The sequence below is a fragment of the Puntigrus tetrazona genome, chromosome 17, assembly GCF_018831695.1.
Source record: "Puntigrus tetrazona isolate hp1 chromosome 17, ASM1883169v1, whole genome shotgun sequence".
In the NCBI taxonomy this organism is placed as follows: domain Eukaryota; kingdom Metazoa; phylum Chordata; class Actinopteri; order Cypriniformes; family Cyprinidae; genus Puntigrus; species Puntigrus tetrazona.
This window is the reverse complement of record NC_056715.1, coordinates 2,039,695-2,064,882: the sequence shown is the minus strand read 5'-3', so window position 1 is coordinate 2,064,882 and position 25,188 is coordinate 2,039,695. Positions and strand designations below refer to the sequence as shown.

Below are 25,188 nucleotides of genomic sequence, written 5' to 3'. Positions count from 1 at the left end.
CAATGCAATCAAATCAATCTTGAATTGATATGGGATAAACAAGTACATGCTTGCATGCTTGCAACCCTTGCCTATTCTGAATGTCTTCGGTCAAGGGTATATCAAATGAGTTTATAGTACACTCCCAGCAGAATGTTGCATAACTAACTTTCTGTCCTCGTGAATTAGTAAGCGATGTACCCTGAGTAAGGGATGTACCCGCTTTAGGTGTTTTAATTTGGATGTTGTTTTGGAGATGTGTCTGACCTCGTCGTGATCCTGGCTGAAGGCTTGCAGTATGTCAGTCTGGCGGGTGTAGTTGCCGTTGGAGTCCTGGAGGCCCTGGAGAAGCCTCTCTTTCAGAACCAACACAGACACTCGCAACTGGTGCCAGAGGAGCTGCACGCTCCGGATGTCCACTATGATGTTCACCGAGTAGGACAGGAGCTTCAGGGAGAACTCGGTCTCCAACAGGGCATGGATCTGCTCGACATGATCCGATATGTCTTCACAGATGTCCTATCAGACAGACAAGTGCACAGTCAGTCAACTCATATTATGATCTACAATTTTGTGCATGGAATTACACATCAAATGATGGGACTGAATTCATACTGCACAATTTCTCATCATGTGGCTTTCTCAACGACTTCCTCCTGTGCTAAAATACCTATTTCCATCAGCAACTCAGAATCCACAGGATATTAAAGACACATCCCTCTGAAGACTTTTTAGATGGAAAACGCAGAATGTTCAGACAAAATAGTTCATATGAATTACAATTCATGAGAAAGAACAGAAAGAACAGGACAAGTGCTTTGGAATTTTCTGAAAGGAGAGATTTTAGCAGAAACATGTCTCGCTGATGCAAAGATTGAATTACTCAACAGGATATGTCTGCATCGTGCATACCAAAAACCTTTATTATGGTCACTCATAAAACAGCTCAGATTTCAAGGCTTTTCTGGAGCTTTTGCTAAAAGGACCTAAACTTCAGGCAAGTAAAGACTACGTGAACCTACCTTCAACCAGGCACAAGTGAAACAACATCATGTTATGTATCAATGTAAGAGGAAACTGAGGGACACTTGAGTCATTTCCACATGACATGTGAATATGTCTCAGAATACACTAAAGAAAACCACTGCCCATGTGGTTTTCCCAGTAAATGATGTCTTTTGCGACACAAACTACCGTTCAAAATGTATGTACAAATACTATATAGTTCTCTTGTGCTTCTTAACATTTTCATTTTGACAATGATTTTATTCTGAACTTATAGGGGTATATAATATCATTATAATTGCTAACCAGCTGCTTGCAGCATCAGGTTCAAGTGATGTGAAAGTCACGGCAGCAAAGCGCGCATTTACAACCGTGGGTCACTAGGTCTAGGGGCTTTTCTTTTGCTGTCGCTGTGGTTCAAATCACAAATCAGGCCGCCAGGGGCTGATATTAAAAGGCTAGTTTCAGAAGCAGTAACTAATTTCAGAAAATGAGATCACAAATCAGAATAAGATGAGACTACACAGCAACTGAACATTAAAATAGACCCCAAAAATGTATCTGGACAATTAAGTCTCAATTTAAACAAAGCCATTCATTGCATTAGATAACGATTGCATTTGAAGGCAGATAAAAATTTGATTTTTTCTGCAAAGTAATTCAATGAGAGACTTTAAAGTGTACCTTACAGTAAGTGTCCAAATACCGTTTGGGTCCACTGTTTGTGGTTGGATCACGTCTCGTTCCCTCCCCCAGCCTGTGTATGCCGGGAGGCTCAGCTGCTAGGAAAGTCTGACAGTTGCCTCATCTCATCCAAACTTAAAATACTGTCATTTATAAAAACTTTTCATTTAGGAGCCAAAGGACATAAACTAGAACTTCCTTTTGAAACATTCTGCCACTTTGATATCATTGTAATTGCACAAAATAAAATAAAATGGAGCAACTTCACTGTGAATATACTGATTTATTGATTTATTCACTGATTGAGCAAACAAACTAGTAGGCTATTTCACCCAAAAACCTGTGAAAATGTCAGAACCTAAAAAGCAGTGAGACGATTAAGAGAAAGGTGACAGAGAATATAGTTCACGGGAGCATTTATGGGGCAAGTAGACGTGCCAAAACAACTGCAGATCGTTGTCAACACAGCAACACCAGGGCTGCGGCCAGCAGCATCTCTGATACGCTGTCGTCCATTCCCTAAAATAACACGGCACCGCTGAATGTAGGTCAGACATGCCGCCAAAATGCAGCAGGTCCCATACACTCCTGCCTCGCTGGCTCAAAAACAAACAGTAGAGTACAAGCTGACCATGTTACAGAGTTCACGGATCACCTACTGCAGCACACATACTGTAATACAGATTATGATGACTTAATGAAACCAAAAGGTCCCCTAAAGATAGCATCAAGATTTATCATAACAGAAATATCATACAAAATCACATCAAAAAGATTCAAACATCTAATTCATGACAAATTTAAATGATATATTGGGAGAACTACTTGAATGTAGGCATTAAAATGCTCATGAACAAAACAAAGCTCACTTTTTTTACTTTAAACAGTGTCTGGTACGTTGACTCTCTGTAATGACTCAAATGTCTCTCATTGGTCAACTGCAGCATTATAATGACTACAAAAATATTTAATTGATCATTGTCTCAATTTCTTACTTAGCTGTGCAGGTTTCAAGTCTCATATGACTCTGTGGTGTGTCTTCTCCCACTCAAATCAATATATGATGTTCCACTTTCCAAGGTCAATGTCACAAAATAAGCCTTTCATCACCTAGTCTTTATTTTCCGATACTGGCCAGCTTTATAGTATAAAATTTATACTATTCAACAACAATTTTGGCAGCAATAATAATAAATGCGTCTTAAACAGCAAATCAACATGAGAATAATTTCTGAAGAGCCATTTGACACTAAAGAATGATGCTAAAAATTCAACTTTGCATCACAGAAATAACTTGCATTTTAAAATATATTTACATTTTCATTTTAACAGCATTTTACTAGTACTGTTTTTATTGTATTTGTGACCAAAAAAGAGACTTCTTTCAAACATCTTTTAAAAAAAAAAAAAAAACATTTGAAAAACTGTACAGCAATGGAAAAAAAAAACCTTGGTATCTCTATGGTACTTTTGTGTACTTCTCATCACTTGTCAGTGAAAGTGACAAGAAAGGTGTAAGCGTGCCACAGCTGCCTTCTCAGTGCAGTGCGACCTCTGATGACACAAGCGCATGGGCACACACACAAACACTCCCGAACTTTCCGTAAAAGTAATAACACATAAACCTTTTCCTACAAAAATGGCAGTTTCTTAGCCTTTACCATACAGAAATCACCTAACACAAAGCCAGCCTGCTCAATTATCCATAAAAGAAACACAGCCACTCGACTTCACACCCTAACAATATTTCAAACAATCTCAGCAATGTCAACCCATCAGAGACTTCCTGTTAGAAAAATACTTGAGCGTGTCAGCTGATCCGTCCTCTTACCTGCTCGCTGGCTGAAGTAAAACACAATGAATCAAAGGGAATGAAGTCAGAGATTGGTTTAGTGTGCTCTGCGCTGCATGCGGCGCTGATGTGTGTCAGATCTGATGTCAGATGTGACAGCTCTGAGCGCTCGCGCTGTCTGATATGCTGTCGTTCTCTCTCTCTCTGTATCTCTTCACTCACTCACTTCACCGGCCTGTTTCTTCCATTCTGTCTTTCTCTCTGGAGGGGGGGCTGCCTCACCACACTGAGGGGCTATTTTGGGACCTGACCTCTCCCTCCCTCCAGCGGCCCTCGTGCTGATCTCACTTTGTCTGGCCCACCGGCACGGGCAGCTGCTGCGGGGGGTTTGAGGCGTAACTGGAGACGCTAAGGTCACAGCACATACTGGGGCTTCCACATTAGCATTAACACCAACACGACTTGTACATTACATTGTACAGTATAATACAACCTATATGGGCCAGAAAACTGGTTTATTTAATGCTGCGTTAAGGATCTGCAAACTAAAATGCTTCATAATTATAATATTTTAAGCAAATGCATCATAAGCATTGACATTTGCATTTTTATCTATGAATCTGCAACAATGAAAACAAATATTAAAATAATGTTAATCTCTCAATGCAAAAGATTCTATCGAAAAACTGAAAGCTTCTTGATGTAAAATTTGTGAAGCATACTGTATGCAGCATTGAAACACGATTCCTTTTCAAAATTATAAATATGATCATAGAACATACCTGAACTGTTTTAAATGTTGCCAATATTGAAATACCATGGTGTTTAAAGAAGTAGACCGTGCAATTCACACACCATTCAAATGGTTCACTTAGATGTTTTGAAAGACATTAATACTTTTATTCAGCAATAATGCATTAAAATGATCAAAAGTGACACTAAATACATTTATGTTACAGAAGATTTTTTTATTGCCTTTTTTTTGCCTCTACTGTCTATTCATAAACATTCGAAGCAGCACAACTGTTTTGGCAGTAATAACATGGTACCGCTATACACTCAGAAATAAAGGGACAAAAGCTTTCACTGGGGCAGTACCTTTTGTACCTATTAGGTTCGATTATGTACACGTTAAGTACTAATATGTACCTTTAAGGTGCCAAAAAGGACCCTTTAGGTACAAACAGGTACCTTTTGAAAAGGTAGTACCCCAGTGACAGATTTTGTACCTTTATTTCTGATAGTGTACAGTAAGGTTTCACAAGAAAATAATTTCACAAAATGAAATGTTTCTTGAGCAGCAAATCAATTAGCTGCTAAAGGATCATGTGACACTAAAGTCTAGAGTAATGATTTTATATTATTGATATATATTATAATATATATTATTATATATTAATATTTCATAATATTACTGTTTCTAATCTGTTTTTGATCAAATAAATGCATCCTTGGTGAGCATAAGAAAAGCATAAATCTTTATTCAGGGCTATAAAATGGTCAGCTAGTAAAAGCTTGCCTTAACTAACACATCAAAACAGAATCTATACATTTTTATTCTACCAAATAAAATAAAAAACTTCTTATGTTTTTTACTTTTTAGATTTGTGGAAAATTCATAATATTGGACTAAATATTTCATAATCGAACAAAAGACCAAGAAATGTTCAGAACTTTGTAAATGACTTTCTATTAGGAAGTTGTAATAGAAATGATTGAAAAAACACTACAGCATGCAAATAACAAAAAGTTAGAAGTCTTTGGTACATCTGCCAATCACACAGACGCCATTCGCTCTCTATAGATGAAGCTGAATTCTCTGGATTGTCCCCAGTACTAAGATTACATCACTCTTAATGTATGTCCACGTGATCCAGTCTCAAGTGGGTAAAAATACAGACGTGAGAACTACGGGTGTGTCTGTTTGCGCGTGCATGTGTGTGTGAGTGGGTAAATCACATCAGCATGTGTACAACCGGCGTCCTGACAACTGCTAAAATGCTATTACATGCTATTATTGCCAATGCAAGTGCGCTTGTGAATCCGTCTCATTCTGTTCACCCGATCTGTGGAATAAGGGTGTGTCTGGAGACATTGTTCTGTGGGCTGGTCTCATCTGAGAATGTGGACATCACAGCTGTGTGCTGATCTGTTGGCACTGATGTACATTAGTTTGTTCACTCTCTACATACTACACACAGCTGCTTCTGCAACCAGAATATTCTACTTAGAACCAGTTCTGTACTATCTGTCTATCTATCCACGCACCGGTGACAGACATCTTGAAGTCCTCTCATGACTCCTGGTTAGTGATGCCATCTTTTGGGCAACAGGTCGTCAAGCAGTAACAGTGACACACTTGCATATAAAATACTAAAGGCTACTCTGTATGAAACACAATTATGTTGTATGCATATATATATATATATATATATATATGCTGCTTTACACAAAACAAAATAGACATGCATGAGCAAATAATTTAATTAAATTGCTGTGATACAGTACTGCTTATTTTTGCTTGCAAAGGCCATATTTATTTAGTCAAAAATAAAGGAAAAAAATATAACATTGTGAAATATTATTTCAATAAAAAAAAAATTTTCAATATTTTAATGCAAAGCTTTCAGCGTCATTGCTGCTGTCTTTAGTGTCACATGATCCTTCAAAGGTCATTCTGATACACTTATCTGCTGTTCAAACATTTTCTCATTATCAACGTTGAGTTTATAACAGTTATAAATACAGTTTGTCAATTTACTGTTTGTGTGGAAACCATGACATAGCTTTTTTGCCTTTTGACAAATAGTAAGTTCAAAAGACAGAATCCTTTATAACGTCACAAAAGTCTGGCTGTAACTTTAGATCAGTTTAATGTGCCTCTGCTGAAAATCACAGACTAGTAGTGTTCATCTCCACAAGATGGCGCTGTATGCTTGAACGTCAAAGCCAGTATATAGTTTATGAAGACCTTGCCACTTCGGTCGAAAAAATGCTAAATAATTCATTCTGCGAGAAAGAAGAGACACGTGACTGTTTCTGAGAGACTGAAAAGATGTATTTGTCATTCGTAATTGCCTCATAATTCATCCTAAAAGCACATGATTTTTGACATGATGCTTTTTCCAGCATTCATAATATATACTGAAAGCTCAGTTCTAAAATCATCGCTCATACGATGAGGAACCGGTGACCCTGTATGCTGAGCTTCAGTAGGAAGCTCACAGGAAGCCTGAATGTGAGTCACTGAGGCGCACTAGTGTAGGAGTATCAGTCCGTGCTGAGCTCTGTGGCCTCTCATGGAGAAGCAGATGTGTGCTGCCCGACTGACTCATTGTCTGCTGATACTGAACACAAAGCCTTCAGTCACCCCCTCAAAATAACACTGGATTCAGCAAGAAACACACAGAATTCTTCACAAACAACAACACAAAGCATCAACAGAAAGAGAGAGAGAGAGAGAGAAAGAGGGAAGGAGGTTTTGTAACAGTCCACAAAAGAAGCAGAAAACGGTGCTCAACCAACCAAGAAAGAGAAGAAGAAAAAAATCAAAATGCCAAAAAGAAGGTGCAACACTTTCTATTAAACCTATGAAATATCTTTACCTGTATTAGATTATAAACATGGTTTCTATTCCTTCGTCAAACCTCAAGAACATCATAGCATTATGACTAATTGTTCGTTATATACACTTAGAATTTAAAATTATATATTTACAATACATAATTATATAGTCTATTTACATTTACAACGTAATTAGAATTGTAATTATTAGAATACATTTGCCACATGCAGAACTCCTCTCAGAAGTAAAAATCACGCTCAATATGAATAAATTGCATGTCCTACATGAATAATAAATTGCAATATTAATTAGCATAATTTGGAATTATATATTAACCTGTGTGTTAAAAAATATTTTTATATTTAATTAGAATAGTTTGGTAATCGTTCACATAATTGGGCAAATTTAATCACCAACAACAGCCTCTTTATAAAAAAAAACATTACATTATTACACATTTAAAAGCAAATCTGAAGGAATGTGGCAACTGTTCAGACTTTATTCGATTGTTAATAGCCTAATGGCACAATCTAATTTCATACAGCTAAAAAGATTTGGTCAATGAGAGAAAAGCTCTGCTTCAGAGACTCTCTCACTCACACACACACACACACACTTTCTAAAAGCCTCACACATGATTTATTAAGAGGAGAGGCAGCTTCTCAGTCTGGCTGTAAAACGCTGTGACACCAGAGACTGCGGAGTGTTATTTAACAACACAGAGCAGCAGACAAATGAACAAATGCAATGTTGGAGGAAGAGAGGAAACCAGCAGGTCACGTTCCAGCGGCTGTGACACGCGTTCAGTTAAAGAAGAGATTCCTGTAACACATTAATAATGCACAGACTTCGCCGAAAGGAACTGTGACGCAGTCGGTTTCCTTTTCACTTTCATTTATTTAAAACTACAGCGTGTTGCTTTTTGGGGTTAAAACACTTCCTTCCGTCTCAGTTTCCTCCGAAGCAATCCTCTGAACGGCTCTCATAACGATGTGAGCGGCTGTTTACCTGAGCCTTATTCTCCCTCTTAAAGACATTGAGGGGCTGAACGTCTAATTTAAGACAGCTGAGCGCACTGTTCTGTTTAAACCTCAACAAACACGAAAGATGAAATGAGAAGACAACCGGAAAACGGTGACGTTACTGAAACCTCATTCTTTCACAGCGTTATGTAATAGTTTTTCAATCTGAAAGTGGAGCGGAGGGATTCGGCCGCTCAGCTGCGAGTCTAACACTGAAACTCATTGCTGAATCAAACACTTGATGATGTGGGATTTCATCCAGTCATTAAATATACGCTTCCTAGCGCAAAAGGTTGGGGTTTCCCACACCGGGTTATAAGAGCTGATGAGAGCAAGTAATTAAAGGGAAAAAAGGAATCACTGTAAATATAAAGTCAAATATAGAGTACAAAAAGTAAATGAATAAATAAGAAGAAGTCAGTTTTGTTTCCCTATTTCAAAACATTCCCACAGTAAAAGATGCTCATAGGGATTACATGTGAAGTGCACGGTAATGCTAGGAGTAAATAACGCCAATTTTAAAAAGCGAATTTCTCAGAAAAATCTTAGAAAGTAGCTTGTAAAAGCATATGTTTCCTCTCAAATTGTTCAAAAGAGAAACGTAAAATGGGAGATTGTCTAGGAAAAAAATCCACGCATCTTGACATTCATCTGGACAAACTTAATTTGTGGAAATAAATATATATTTACATGTCTATCGGTGCAACGCCAACTTGAAAAAGATCCAGCTATGAGTCTGAATCAAGTAGAGGAATCTGATAAGAGTTCTTGTCCGCTCAATCATCGATCCACATCATAAACAACTGATCTACAACTCAAATATCCATTATGGCTTTAAAAGTCAATGCCGTGTTTATAGCTGATCCCTCCATTACCAGACATCTAAGATGGACTGCTGTGGTGCTGTTAATGATCCGACTAAAAGACTGGAATATAGGCATATAGCTTTTCATCATTTAGGGTGCATGCGGGGTACAGAAATCATTTTTGTACCACATCTGCCAATGGCTGGCAACTTGAGAAAATGAATCTTAAATACAAAGATTTATTTGATGCTCGGGAAATACATTTTGGACCGTGTATGAATCAATGCGCTCAAACGAAACCTGACAATGTGAACATGACTGTATCACACAGCTACTTAATAAATAAATTAAATGGAGATGAAATTCTGAATTGATCTGAAATGATCCATTTGGGTTGAGAATATGTTACAAAAATTAGAAAGAAACGCAGTTATTAGAAAGGTATTCATTTTTGTGTTACTAATCTGTAACTGAAGTTACTTTTTCTCTAACATTCTAAAACGTAACACATTTCTATTTTAAGTTCTTCATACCAGTTCATTAATTTTTCTGCTGAGCTTCTAACTATCGAAGGTTTATGACCATCGTTAAAAATAATATGAAGTCCACAGAGGCCATCATTACTACTGCTCATACTGTTTTCAGCTGTAAAATTGCTCCAATTATCGATTGTAACTAGAATGTTTAATACTCTTATTAAGGAACTATTAAGCACTAGATGAATCAAAACTTAATGATTGTTACAAAGGATTTATATTAACAACAATTTCAAAGCATCCTGGGAAAAAGTGTATCCCAGTTTCCACAAAAATATTAAGAAATGTTTTGACAGTGCATCACTAATATTGCACACAATGCAATTGTTTTAATGTTGCTTGCTTGTATGTATGCATGTTATTTAGTTTGTGTTTTTGAAAATTTCTTTTGAAAAAAATAAATGTTTGGTTTGTGTACACGTGTTTCATTTATTGGACCATGTTTATTATATATTGTTTGTTTTTAGTATAAATAAAATTAGATATCTTAGCATAACTAGTGATTAGATATAAAACCAATACAGAGCAATACAGATTTTAAGAGGTAAAACATTTTTAGTTAATGCTACGGAAGAAACAGTATGCCAAAGTTTCAAAATTTGCTGTATAACCATTAAAGGAAGTAGATAAATGGTGCGTTTTTAAATTAAAGGAAAAGTCTGTAATTTTACCACAAAATGACCTGGTAATTTTCTGCCAGCAAGTTCTCAGTTTTTTTACTGAATTTTTTTTTTTTACAGTGAAGCACATCTGTTTTCGCTAAAAAGTAATTTTTCTTAAGCTGCAAATGGACATTATTTCTACAATTATTTCTGAAGGATTACGCAACACTAAAAACTCAAACAAATAAGCTTTGCGCTATATATATTTGTATATTATATATTTGTTGTTTTATAGTGTAATAGCATTTTTTACTGTAATTTTCTTTTCAAATGCAGGCGGTCTTGGTGAGCAGACCATTATTTATCGACTCCAATTTTGCTGCCATGGACAAATATACATTCAGCATCATTATTACACAAAAATTCTCCTCAATTGGCCCATCAAGATCAAGATTTATGTACTCTTACCTTGAGCTGCACCAGGTGCACATCCACGTGTCTATTGATGCTGTCTTGCTGCACCGAGTGTGTGAGGTCTCTGACTCTCTCCGTGGTGGTCCTCAGCCAGGTCTCGATCTCCGGCAGGTGCAGAACCACCTTCCAATCGGCCCCTGTGTGGAGAGGAGGGGGTTTTTGGTACCTGCGGTAGGGATCTTGTTTCTGGGTTGGCTCATCCACGCTGACGCTGGGCCCACACGGGTCGTCGTGTTTATCAGGGCCGGGGTCCAGGGTGGGAGTCACAGAGGTTATCATAGGGGAGGAAGCCTCACTGGCCATCGGTGATACGGCAACATTCATGGTGAAACACAGCGTGATCCTGAGGATGGGCCTTTTTGGTTTAGCTGTTTAGAGAGGAGACAAAAAAACGGATGATTAAAAAAAAAAAAAAAAAAAGCAACACCCAATAATATTAAAAGAGCTGCCAGATTAAGTTAAATATGGATAGTCAGAGGTAATTTGGAATGCAAATCTAATGGCGGTCACTGTCACAGATGACAGCATGTGAAGTGGCTCTCATGAAGCATTAGAAAAGCATAAATAAAGGAATTCTCATTTTAGGGAGTTATTTGCTATTTTGAAAAAATATATATATATATATTGCCAACATGGATAAAAATGCCACATCACAGACAAAACATTGCACAGCTGGTTCAGGAAACATTAAACCCTACAGAATGCATATTTGAGCTGTTGGGCTTACAATTTTGAAATCCTCCAGAGTATAGTTGCAGAGAGTATTTTATTAAAACAAAAATAAGTAACTTCATGCATTTTCCCTGATACACACATTTAAAAGTTATTTAGAGCATATATAGAGCATGCAGATGACCACAAAGCTAAACTAAACGTATCCACAAAATTCAGAAATATTGATTCCATTGGGAATAAAAACTGTCACCAAAATCCTTTAAGATGTTTTCAAGCTTCTGCATACTCTGTTTAATCCCGGATCAACTCTTTCACATCAATTACAGTGAGGATTATGTGCATATTGCCATCTCAGCAACAAATGGCAACATAATAAAATACAATGACAAATAATAATAAAAAAATGCATTTTTATTTCACAATATAAATCACACTTTTTCAGTGTTTTTATTAATTAAAAAAAACTTTTGCCAATGGTTTGCTTTAATAAAAAATTTCAATAAAATTAAATAAAATAAAAACTTAAATGTAAAATTTTCAGTTATCTGCCAAGGCAACATTTCTAAATTTCATACTAAAATTACTAAACCTGAACTAACAATAAAGCTAAACATAAAAGTGTGTGTGTGTGTAGAGTAGATAGCCAAATGATTGATTAATTAATTAGTGTGTACAGTGTATATTCTATATGTATATATAAACACACATACAGTAAATATTTAGAAAATATTTACATGTATATATTTATTTTTATATATATTATATTATATTATATTATATCTAAATAATTTTTTTCATAAATATGTACATGCATGCATTTGTATTTATTTTATGTATTTGTATTAATATGTATTTATTTATTAATTATATTATGTAAACAAAAACTTGGATGTGATTAATTGTGATTAACCATTTCACTGCACTAATATATATATATATATATATATATATATATATATATATATATATATATATATATATATATATATATATATTAAAAACTAAATCAAAAACTAATTAAAATTCTGAATAAATCCTATATAGTATATAAATAGATCTAAACCTTTTTAAAACACACTAATGAACTTTAAGACATCAGTCTACTGATATTAAATGCAGGACTTAAAATTCAGCCGATCAGACTGATCTTCTGTGCTGTAATCAGCTGTATGTCATAATATTACAATATTAAGACATTTTAAAATATCAAGCTAAACATGTTCCTGTAATACATGTAATAAATGTAATACATCCTTTTTTAACTTTTTAACTAAATTCACCATAACTCAACATAATATAACAAGCAAAATGTCTGTTTCTGCAGCTTATGCCACAGTTTTGGTAACACTAAAACACAATACAGTGCCCATGTTCTACATAATCTTTACAAAAAAAATTTTTCAGATGTGCTGAATAAAAAAAAACAATGCCACAAAGCAAACTCACCGCTAATGTAATCATTGCATTAGCTACTCTAATAATCACTAAATGCCTATGAATAATGCACGGTGAGGTCATTTCCTAAGTCATACACAATGTCATTACGTCAGCATCTGAGGTCATTTCCACCCTGCACAAAGAAAGAAATCTGATGGCAAGGAAGATGATTCCCAACCAGAACAACTGACACTCTGTCTCACCGCCATTATCCAGCATTGAATATCCAGGCCACTGCAACAGGGAAGTCAACAATAGGAAATCAATATTTTGAACGATCCGGTTTGAGCGTCTGGTTAATATGCTGCTTCAGCACCGAGCGATGCCGTCCCACCAACAGCATCACAGATATCCCATGAATTATTCAGTTAATATGGCTTCCTGGCATTTACAGCTCATCTGCATGTATTTGTTAAAGCCGTCCGAACCGTTTCATTACTTGACATTCAACACGAAAGGGCAGAGAGTGCAATTTCAGATGTGTTTGCAAACGCATCAGTGACAGAAGGACATACGATGGCGCACATCTACGTCAGGGGAACGCGCAAACAAGTGTTCATGCGGGATTAAACAGGCCCTTACAGATGATTAGCATATCACATGCATGCATGACTTATTCAAAACATGACATACACACACATTGATGTTTTTGCATGCTAATCTCTGTTAATCTCTTTAGCAACTGCATGGGCCAACAAGTAATCCACATGACTCCAGTCCATCAAACGATGTCTTATAAAGTGAAAAACTTCAAGTTTGTAAGTAATAAATCCATCAGTTAGACGTTTTCATCTTCAACCAGTGCTTCAGACTAAAATATGAGTCTTCAAAGCACAAAATAATGCAAAATCATCTTTATTCACATCCGTCACTCTGTCCGCTTTATTTTCACACTGCAGATGAATAACACAAGGCAGAATGACCTTTTATGTGCTGCTGTCCAAGCCAGAGCCAAAAGCTTTACTTAATTACACCAAACACTCAATAAACCAGCCATCAGTTCTGCTGACTTCACAAAATCCTCTGAAATGAGCTGCGGCCTCCGTTAGAACTCAAAATGGGTCAAACTCCTGCGTCTTAGTGAACAGTCGCACACCACAATCTGACACCCGCGGAAATCACAATGAAGGACACAAGTACAGCTGCATCCCAAAAGTGTGAGCCAGAAAAAGGGTCACGCTTTAGATTACAGTGAACATATAAGTGCTGAATAGCACTAATGAACTATTTTTACATTATGTTTGCTGTTATTACAATTCACAAATAAAATTGTCACAAGTTCCTGCATGTATATTACTGAAATAGATGCCCTGACCATTCATATGATTTGTCTGTGACTGCAGAAAATGTTTGCAATTTAATGAAAATATTAATGGAAGACTATAGGATTGACAACTTCATAAAATTAAGAAATCAATTTAATAATTCAAATATAATAAATCGAAATTAAGCACTTTTTTTTAAATTGGCCTTTCACTTAATTCGTAAATGCTTTTACATGCTGATTTTAAATGCCATTTTAATGAATAATATTTTCTCAGTTGTTTTGCTTATCAAAAAAAAGCTTTATTCATTTGGCAGTGAATTAAAAATCGTTTGTTAGTTTAAAACTGATTTCTTTCGGGTTTTTTAGGTTTAGATCTCCATAAAAATTACCACAAGCTCATAAAAAAGATGGGGAACTGGGGAAGTACTTTTTCAAACGTCCAAATATGCAACATATAGGCAATAATATGTACCTTTAAGATACCAATATGGACCTTTTAGGGTGTAATTAATATACAAGGGTGTACCATACAAGTGAGAACTTTAGTACCTTTTTTCCTGAGAATGAAATAAAATTTAAAAAATGACATATGTAATATAATAAACAGGTTTTTTGCTTGCATTATTAGCAGTAAGATCTCTGGTGAACATTAAAAACCTTGTTTACCATTTGTCCTAGTGTATATAACACAAAGCAGTTTCTGACAAAAAGGAGACGTAATCGTTATAATATTATGATGTTATGAATGCTCCAGCAATAACCAGCGTCATCAAACATCAGAAGGTGACTGTGCATATTCTCAGCAGTCTTTATGCAGAGAGTGACTAAGTTCTTTATTTAGCATCAGAATGAGGTTGGGGGTCAGAAGTCTCTGTGAATAGCTGAGATGGTACACTTCATGCTGGTTTAGGTAAACGAGTGAACCGGAATCAATAGAGACGTGCAGAGCAGCGCTGGAAGTGAATGATGGCGGTGTGGGTGAGTTGAGTCTCTACAGACTGCGGCTCTAGTAATCCCATAACACCCACATTAAACCTCCTAACTGCATTTAAAACCTATTTCCAGTCAGGCTGTGATTCACTATGACTGGCATCATTTGAGTTATAGAAGGGTCGTTTCCACATGACACCCCATCTGTAATGAGAGCGAGCCGAGAGACGCAAACGGAACTAGCCTGAGATTAAACGGTGAGCAAAGAGACTTGCTTAAAGCACAGTTTGCCCAAAAAAATGAAAATGTTGTTCCGAACCCAAATTACTTACTCGCATCTAGTTTTTCCATACATTAAAGGAATATAGTGGCCTGGGGCTGTATCATTTTGTCATATGGAAAAAACGTTATACAGGTATAGATAAGCATGAGGGTTCATTATTAGGTGAACTATTCCTTCGAGTCATCAGAAAATACAATCAGAAGACATCTCAACAACGTCTCAAACTGCAAAGACAGTGAAGTCTAAGATCTCAGTGTGACTTCACACATTTCTCAAAGAATTCGTCCAATATCCAATGACCTGAGCTACAGTATGTTCATTCTATAGCACTAAATCTAACTGTATGCCAACAACAATTAGCGTGTCTATTACACGGCAAAAAAAAATAGTTTTAAAGTTGAAAGATTACTGAAGCGCTCTGCAAATAGTATTTTTTGAAATACATTTTAAAAGAAAATATTTTTTTTCTACTTCAAAAATAAATGCTCAGCTGAATGTGTTACTTTGTAATTATTTGTGTGAAAAAAAAAACTTTTCGCTCAAAAACTACCAGTAAATTTCCCTCCAAAAAATACACTGAATTAAACATTTAATGTTGAATTTGAATTTTAATCAAATATTCAATACGTGTGACATTTAGCAATTCCTGAATGAAAAACTTAATCCTACACCAATGTTTTTCAGTGATTTTTTTTTTTCTCAAGGAATTTTTAGAGAAACATCTGAGACAAAGTAGATGCTTAAAGCATAACTGGTAACTCAATTAAGTCTCATGAGCTCTGTAAGAACAACCTCCGATCGATAACATTTCCTCTGGGTACATATTCCATTAAGAAGCAGCGAAGCTATCTATATTGCGTGCCTGCAGATTAGACAGCTTTGATGATTATAATGTGAGCAATCTAGTTCTGCTGTGTCACTTTGCAATGTCAAACAGTAGAAAGAGAGTCTACAGAAACTGTCTACAGTTGAACATCTGCTTATAAATGCCAGAAACTCTCTGTAGGTAGTGTTCTACTCTCTGGGGCTCTGTCCCAAATCCACTGAATTATTAATTGTATCCACGAGCAGATATGTTGCAGACATTTGCCCCCCTTCTCAAATGTACCTCACACCTTCAAGATATGGAGCAAAAACTAAAGTGGGATGAAAAAGACATCAGGATAAACCGGTTTATACAGGAGCGTTAAATTCTGATAGAATTACATGAGCTTCTTACATGCCATAAAGAACTCTAAGTAACACTCTGTCAAGACTACATCATTTTAAATCTTAAATCTTAAATGTCTGTCTTACATTTGCATAAAATTCTATTATGCAGAACGCTAATTATCCCTTTCCAAATCCATGATTAAGTTTTAAACTGGCTTCTAAAGAACCACAGGAGTAGTTCTCCTACTCCAAAGTGTTTTATGCAAATGGGAGCTGTAATGTGTTAGCAAAATTAAAGGAATAATTGACCTAAAAAAAGAACATTTGCTGAAAATGTACTTACCCACAGCCCATCCAAGATTGTAGATGAGTTTGTTTCTTTATCAAAACAGATTTGGGTAAATTGCATTACATTACTTGCTCACCAACGTATCTTCTGCAGCAAATGGGTGCCGTCAGAATGAGATCCCAAACACCTGATAAAATATTATAATTACCAGTAACCCATATGATTCCAGTCCATCAATTAATGTGAAATGAAAAGTTGCATGTTTGTTTGAAATACAGCATTATTAGAAAATGTGTAACTTGTAACCATTGCTTCCACTAAAATATGATTCCTCTAAAACAAGCCCCATTTACAAGCAAAAAACAGTCTAAATAAATCAAACCAGTTTTAAACAAATATGTTGGCGGATTTTGGTGTGAGAGAGCAAGAGGTGATAGACCTTTTCACTGAATGAAGCATTATCATGAATTATGAACTGGTATTTTAGTTAGAAATGACAGTTTGAATTTAAAACACCATAACGATGAATTTTCTTAAAAACACAGCTTTTCACTTCAAAAAATATAAATTGATGGACTGGAGTCATGCGAATTTCTTGTGGTTTATTCTCTTTTTTTTTTTAACTGTTAGGACTCTCATTCTGACGGCACCCATTCACCCATCCATTAGCAAGCAAGTAATGCAATGCTAAATTTCTCCAAATATTCTGATAAAAAAAACTTCTACATCTTAGAGCAACTGAGCGGTGAACTACATTTTACACAAGAAAGCGTGGATGATCTGGAAAGTTTATTATGCTACAGTCTTCTGGTCGCCGCATACTGGCCAAACACGAAGAGCCTATACAGTAATGAGGAGGAATGATAGAGAAAATAAATGCTGTCAGCTCACGGTTCATTACCCTTCAGAGTCACACACCTGCAGCAGCGTTCCTGGCAGAAGATCTCTGTATCTATCAATCCACTCACTCCCTTCTGCTTCTGTCTCCTCTGACCTTGACCTACACCAGAAGCTGAGGTCAGACGAGACGGCTCAGGCTTGATACTTTTAGTCACAGCTTTAGTACTAACATATATCAGCTAAAGAAGTCTTGTCCTCAGACACCATTAAACAAAAAAAATCATTGGGACTTCACTTTAATTCGGCCTGAGCTACTTCCTCCGCCTGCTCAGAGACGAACAAACAATTTTACTCAGGTGCTCATGCACCAGATGTTAACTGAATAACATTCAGTATATTTTGGCATTCAAAGATTTCTAAAAATGCACCTTAATAATTCCTAAACCCACAGCCAGAAGCGCATTACAATAGTCCAATATCTACACAGATACAAATACAATCACAGCTTTACATTTTTTCCAATGTAACAATGAGCTGCATGACGGCAGGTCAAATCAGAGACGACTGTGTCTGTGAAGTATCCAATGGACTTTAATATTTCACGAAGCCTAGCCAAAGACCTCACAAATTGTGACGTCCACCATTTTGGAAAAAGAGGAATTTTCTTCTATTATTCATAGTGTCTTTTTTTAGTCACTGTTTTACAGTCTGTAGTTTATTTCTATGGTTAATATCACTAAATAAATGTGTTGGATGAGGAGATCACCCCCTTGTGCTTTGAGTCTTATGTTGCATGGGTCAAAAGAATAAATGATACTTTTATGCAAAAATATTTTAAGTTAAAGATCATGTTCCATGAAGATATTTAGTAAATATCCTATGGTAAATATAGCTTAATTTTTGGTTAGTAATATGCATTGCGAAAAGCTTCATTTGGACTTTAAAGGCAATTTTCACAGTACTTAGATTTTTTCGCACCCTCAGACTCCAGGTATTAAAAAGCTGTAACTATTATATACAAAACTAAACTTCAAAATGTAACTAATATATAAAAATATATATTTTAACAAAATAAAGTCATTTATGCTCAGTTCCTTCTGTCCATTTTGATTAATAAATAATCTTATTCTTTAAAATATAAAATAGAATAATACATCAAACCAAACTATTAAATATACTAGTTCTGAATTTTAAATAATGAATTCTGGCAAACACAGCTATAGTGTTGTATGTTGTATAATGCTGGTTCTGTAAAGAGTGAGGCTGAGACAACAAGCCCCCAGCAGCTTAAGATAATTGAAGAAATCACAGTCAAGACACGTTTCCATGTATTCTGGGTTACACTGAATCAGATCCACTTTCTGAAAGTAGCTGAGAGCAATATCCTGTATGAGTCAGCAAAAACACGCTTTTATTTATACGTATGAGGGTCACAAAGACCCTGTGAGGCTAACATTTCCATAAAGCAGTTTTATTTTCAGTCTAGAAGATAAATGTGTTCTTGTTCATCGTGCTATTCTGTGAAGACAAAAGTAGACTACAGGGTCAATCTAATGGACTAACTTTAAGGGCTAAACTAAAAGCGCATCATTTTTACAGAAAACCAAAATGTTATTATTCAAGGGTTTCTCCAACACTCCCACAGACCAATTGATTGAATAAACATATACATCATATGAGTTTGAATTATCATAAAAATTATAGTTCACCTAACCTATGCTGCTGACTGACAAAATGAATAATGTGGCTTTATAGCTCAATCTCACAGCCAGACCATCCTTTACCATGGTAATGTACCTATTGACCTTTTTTTATGACATGTGACATGATGTCAAAGCACAATGAGCCCTGCTGTGGCCCTATTACTACTGAATGTTTTTGGAAGCTCTGTTTAACTGTCCATCATTTCTACAGAACAGTTTTGATCTATTTCTGATCAATATAGTGTTAACCCTTAACCTCAATCATCAATGCGGTTAAAGGTTGAGGTCATGTATTGAGGAAGTTCATTACTACTGCTGCCATGGCAACCTGACCCTCCTGAACCCCACAATGGAAAAACGATTTTAAAAGTCACTTTACAATCACGGGCGACCTGCTTCAGCAAATATTTAACCCATTAAAAACGCTTAACATCAAAATGCTTAATTTAATGCGTTGCTTAACATAGTTTTTTATATTTATACAATTGATAAGTTAAATTATTTTCGTTACCACTTTATATTCGATGGCCTTAACTACTATGTACTTACATGTCAATTACTGGTAATTAATTTGGTACGATGCACTTTTTGTGTACATACATATTTTTACATTGTACTTATATTTTTGATAATGCCTATTTGTAATTACATCTGTAATTAATATCTGTAATTACTTTTATTATTACACTTTTGACCCATCCCTTACACATTGACCTACCATTAAACCTATTCATATCACCAAACCTGTCCCTAACCATATTCATATCCCACCTCAATAGCAGCAGCAATATGAACACAATAAGTACATTGCGCTTACGTTTTGATGCAAGGACACAGTAGTTAAGGCCACCTACTATAAAGTATTTTCTAAGTAAATACCACACAATATGTTTTCAGTATATATAAAATGAGGCACACTTGTTAATACCACCACGATTAAAAAAATATTAAGTAGCACAACTGTTTCTAACATTGATGATAAATCAGCATATTACATGATTTCTGAAAGATCACTGAAGACTGGAAACTATGTCTTTGACTGTATTTTTGACCAAATAAATGCAGTGTTAATGAGCATAAGCTCATGGTCACAAGCGGGAAAATCTACTCTTTATATATGTTATAGAATTGTGTTTCTAAAGTACTGGATAAGAAACCTAACAGATAACATTATATGTGTATATGCTTTCAGTGGGGTGTGAAAACTTTTTCCCTGTTGAGTTAAGTTAAGAAATTTAGCCCTGTATTTCTCAGCCAGTGTTTCACTGTTCATTGTCCCTGTTAACTAAAGAATTTAATATTAAATAAATAATTAAACATCCTAAGCAAATGTACATGTCCATAGCTCAAACATATTGAGGGTTGTAATTCACAAATCCGTAACCATAGCAAAGAGCAAAGCATTTTTTAAGCAGTATTATAGACGCAAAAAGCAATGTTTTGAACTGTAAAAAAGCAGCATTTAATACACAGAGCCGTAGATCACTGTCAAGCTACGCAATCCGTGCATATAATCACAGATGTGATATTCCATAGCTTGTCCGCAAACTATGGCTCTGTGTATTAAATGCCGCTCCATCTGAAAGCAGGTGATGGAGATTTATTACTAATCAAAGAACTGGCTTTACCGACGAGATGCACATGACTATCGCATGCAATATATGATGCAGTCCTAGACAGAATTTATATGGGTTACTTATAGTGATTTTTTTTATATTTTGACTCTCATTCTGATGGCACCCATTCACTGCAGAGCACCCACTGTTGAGCAATTTTTCCAAACCTTGGATGGTCACAGTACATTAAAACACAATACAACTTTGCTAATATCACAGCGTTGTTAAAAAGCGATTTCTATTGGAAATATTATCATGGATTCAATACAGTTTTCCTTTGCTGTTCGATATTACTGAAACATTTAACGACACTACTTATGGTAAATTCAACATAAGCATTTTTTAAAGCATTATTATAAATATATATTTCAAATCTCACAGAAAATAATTACCCGAGCGGCTGCTGCCACACCCTGGGTGGTGATGTTAGATGGCAGCTGCTCTCATTATGTTTGAATGATGACAGAAGCGTGCGGACATGATACAGAGACAGACTGACTGCACACTGCGTCCGAATGGGCAATTACCAAGCTAGAAAAAGCCAACAATATATCATTATTTACAACACAAACAAACCATAGTTCACGCCAGGCTTAAACTGCATTTGGGTTTGGCACTTAAAAAGCTCATTCACACTTTACAACGTCGGGGCATTTAAAGAAACAGAATCCGCCACGAAAGCACGCCACCCTGCACAGGTTTGCTAAACTATACCAAATGTGTAGCATGCTTGTGCTAATTTCACACGCCGCTGAAGGCCTTCGCTGTGCCCTCAGCTCTCAAGATCACAGATCTCACCCAACACTAGTATTCTGGGTCGTCTGGTCCCCGTCATAACAAGCTTAGAGAGCATTTTGTGTTCAGGCCTTGCAGTGCAACAAAAGACGACAGCTACACGGGATATTCTTGGTCTATATAGCAGGGGTCAACGCTGTAGAAAAGAGCGCTCTGTTCGCCACCCAACCCCTGCCTTCCACACTCAAACGCAGACACAGACAAGCGTCTAACCCTGCTTATAAGCACAAACCCTCATCACCATAATAAAACAGGGATCTCGTGGGAGAGGGAGGGGTGGATCAGAGGAATCGCTTCCCAAAAGCTACACAACTGAAAATACACAGTTATCCTAGGAGACTTCAGAAATAAAATAATCAAAAGACTGAGCAGACTCAATCCATTATATATACTGCATTTTAGCATTAATTCTTTAATCCCTTTGAGTTCTTTACTCACCTAAAATGTAATTTAATACTACCTACCGATTCTACGCCAACATGATTACATAAACGGGGAATACAGTCTATTACATTATATATTACGGCAAGATAAATAATTATTGTTTTAATTTTCATACATTTCCATTATATCTAGGTCACATATATCAAAAGTGCTTAAATAAGCTAGCAATAAGCTAAAATATTCTTGTTACAATATTCACAATGCCCATGTTTACCATTTTAGTCTATTTAGTTATAATTTAATTGGGGTCAAAGGATTTATGAATATATACTTTTGCAAATAATTATTGAAATAAATATTTCTCTTTTTGTCTGTCTGTCTCTCTATTTTTCTTATAGGTAGATAGATAAATGTTAGTATATTTTGCTGTGTTTTTGTTTTGATTCTCAAGTTTTATCTATAGTTCATTTTTATTATTACATTTTTAAGGGTTTCATTTTAACCATAATGACCATGCTGTGCATATATTAAAATTAAACCTGCAGATATTAAAATTAAAAACATGGAAACCTATGTGACCTATTAATATCACATTAATATATCTATAAACCGAAAAAAGATGCACAATGAAATAAAAAAATTGCGCATTGTAAAAAGACATACTTCCCATTAGTCTTGTCGAAAATGATTTAAAATGCCCCACGTTCTTTGAAGATACGATTTACCGGGCCGAATCTTATCGCAGACACGTTCTATGATCATCAGATTTAATACCAGCTGGATGTCATCAAAGCAAAATAATATTTTTTAAACAAATACCACAAAATTAACATTTTACTTATTTACTGATACACTGGTAATATTGTATTAAATTAAATGTTTACTATATACAGTGGCGTATACAAGCAAATTCATTACATGTATAATATATCGTTACGTCTATTTTTATATGACGAGTACTTGATATACTATAGCAAGTTTACGGTTACATACAAAGTCAATTGCTCTTTCCGCCAAGTTAACTCGGCCACGTTAAACATGAATGCTAATCCCAAGCCCGTGGTGCAACACCACACCTTAGGAAAGCACACATGCAGCCCTATCGAGAAGAAAGCAAAACTATTCTAACGTCTCAGAGCATCTCTCACGCCACGCCGCCTCCAGGGTGTGTTTGGGCCCAAGGTGACGAGGCAGCGTCTAAAGGAGAGAGAACCATGACCAAGCAATGACACAGGCGTGCCCGGCCGGACCACATGCACCGTCAAACTCTGCAGCATCATAAAGACACACACGCACCAGAGGAGCCATTCAGCCCAGAAACGTGCTCAACACAAACAAACACGCAGGGGCTATTGAGCAGAAAACACCGGGCCACGCTTCATTGTAAAGAGGGTGGAGAATAAACACAGACACGCTCGCAATCCCGACCTTACGGACAGAAATAGCAATGGACACGACTTCAGTGTTTTGGACATCGACTACACTTGGCTATTGAAAGAAAACAACAAAAAAGTTATAGAAATAATAATAATGATGATGAATTTTAAATCCTCCCTCCGATACAGGTTGTGGATAGCATTTGTGCATGCGTCAGGTCCTTCCTATGCAGGCCACTTTAACAATGCTGTCTCTCTCCGCAATTTGTCTTGAGACGGAGCAAACCCTCTTGCTAGTATTACGTCTCAGTCAAATGCCCCAGTTGTATTATTGATGTGTTCTTAAATGTTAATGATTACCCTAATTTTAGCCTTTTTTTTAAACAAATGAGAAGTGCTGATGGCCTTGTGCTGCAATTGTTGCAGCCCACAGCAGCAGGAGACAGAAGCCGGGTACTCACCATAACACTACCATATAAAGCCTTGGTCTCAGAGCATGCCTGCTTGGAACGATGGCGTTTGGAGTCTACTCCATTTTTCCATCCAGTGCGGTGTGTGAGGGAGGTGCCTGCTATACGATCCACTGCAGGGCTGCCTGCCTCGAGCAGCCCTCGCTGGACGGATGCTGATGATGTAGCGCCTTTCAGGAGAGCAGCCCAGTTACCTTGGAAACTGAGGAGTGATGGAGTGGCCGTGCTGCGCTGCCATTGGCTGGAGAGGGGTGGTGCTCCCGCTGTGGGGCCCCCGGTGGGTGTGGCTACAGATCAGAGAGGAAGCACAACTGTGAAAGCAGACGCACTACATCAGAAAGAGGGGAACATACACAGATTCAGCATATCGTAACTTTACAATATATACAATTCATCTGAAAACAGACTCTCTCTACAAAAGCTACTGTGGTATGTTATGATACCAGATGATAATATTCAATATTTAAAGATATCCCGCATATGAAACAGCACGCAATTAATAGGAAAATAGCATTTAATATGGCCGGAGAATAAATACAGAGCATGCAATCCACGACCAAACTCTGCAGCATCATAAAGACACACACGCCGTTTATTTTATTTGTTGTTTTACATCAAAATATTATCAGGTTTATCCATAACATTTGTAACATTGCAACACTAAATCGAATAATTAGGCAAAACCAAATAATGCAGTAAGATGATTAATCGCATCCAAAATAAATGTTTTTGTTTATATAACATATGTATGTGTGCTGTGCATATTTATTATGTGTACATATAAACACACACACATACGGTATATATTTAGGAATTACATATTATACATTTATATACTTGTATTTGATATTATATATAAATATATTATACCAACTTTTAAATATATACATGCATGTGTGTTTATACATACATAAAAACAACACACACACACACACACAAATGCATTTACTTTGGACGTGATTAATGATCTGACAGCCCTATTTTATATAGTTTTTTCCATTAACAGTTGTATTATTATTATTATTATTATTATTATTATTATTATTATTATTATTAATTAGTCACCTTGTTTTCGCATCATTAGACATCAAATCCCCGACAGGTGTGTATTAATGCTGGCAGGTGCAGTCTTGAGTTCAAACTGGCTCATTCACAGGTAATTTCCAGTTACAGCTCATCTAAATGTCATTTTTATTTGGCTATAACCAACAGAGACGACGTCCGAGTGGATAAATTGTTCACTTTCGTAAATAATCCAGCCATTTTAACCTTCGCGTCCATTGCGAGAAACGCAGAGCACAAACTTGATGGACACGCTTTACCGCGCTAAAAGTCTAATTAACCAATCAGAGAATGACCTGGAACTCGAGGTGTCATGTGACCGACGCCATTTCAGAGGATTATTGTTATATACGATAAATAATAAATATAATTCGTAAATTATTATTTAGAGCAAAATTTAAAGAGTATGTTTAACATTTACTAGTGGTAAAAAATAATGTGACA

At 36.1% G+C, this 25,188-nt stretch overlaps 1 protein-coding gene across 3 annotated transcripts in view; it reads right to left on the bottom strand.

The window, feature by feature from the left end:
- The window catches only part of akap6 (A kinase (PRKA) anchor protein 6), a 130,186-nt gene extending 105,128 nt beyond the window's left edge, over positions 1-25,058 (bottom strand). For 2 of the 3 annotated variants that reach the window (XM_043263770.1, XM_043263772.1), the window contains exons 1-5: positions 24,748-25,057; positions 23,738-23,993; positions 23,674-23,683; positions 10,460-10,833; positions 247-498 (exon numbers count right to left, since the gene is read on the bottom strand). In XM_043263770.1, coding sequence (XP_043119705.1) covers positions 247-498; positions 10,460-10,789 — 582 coding nt within the window. In that variant the 5' untranslated portion in view covers positions 10,790-10,833; positions 23,674-23,683; positions 23,738-23,993; positions 24,748-25,057. Of the gene's footprint in view, positions 1-246; positions 499-10,459; positions 10,834-23,673; positions 23,684-23,737; positions 23,994-24,747 lie in introns of all 3 variants that reach the window. The other variant, XM_043263773.1, reaches the window with a different exon arrangement.
- Between the last annotated feature and the right edge of the window lie 130 nt (positions 25,059-25,188).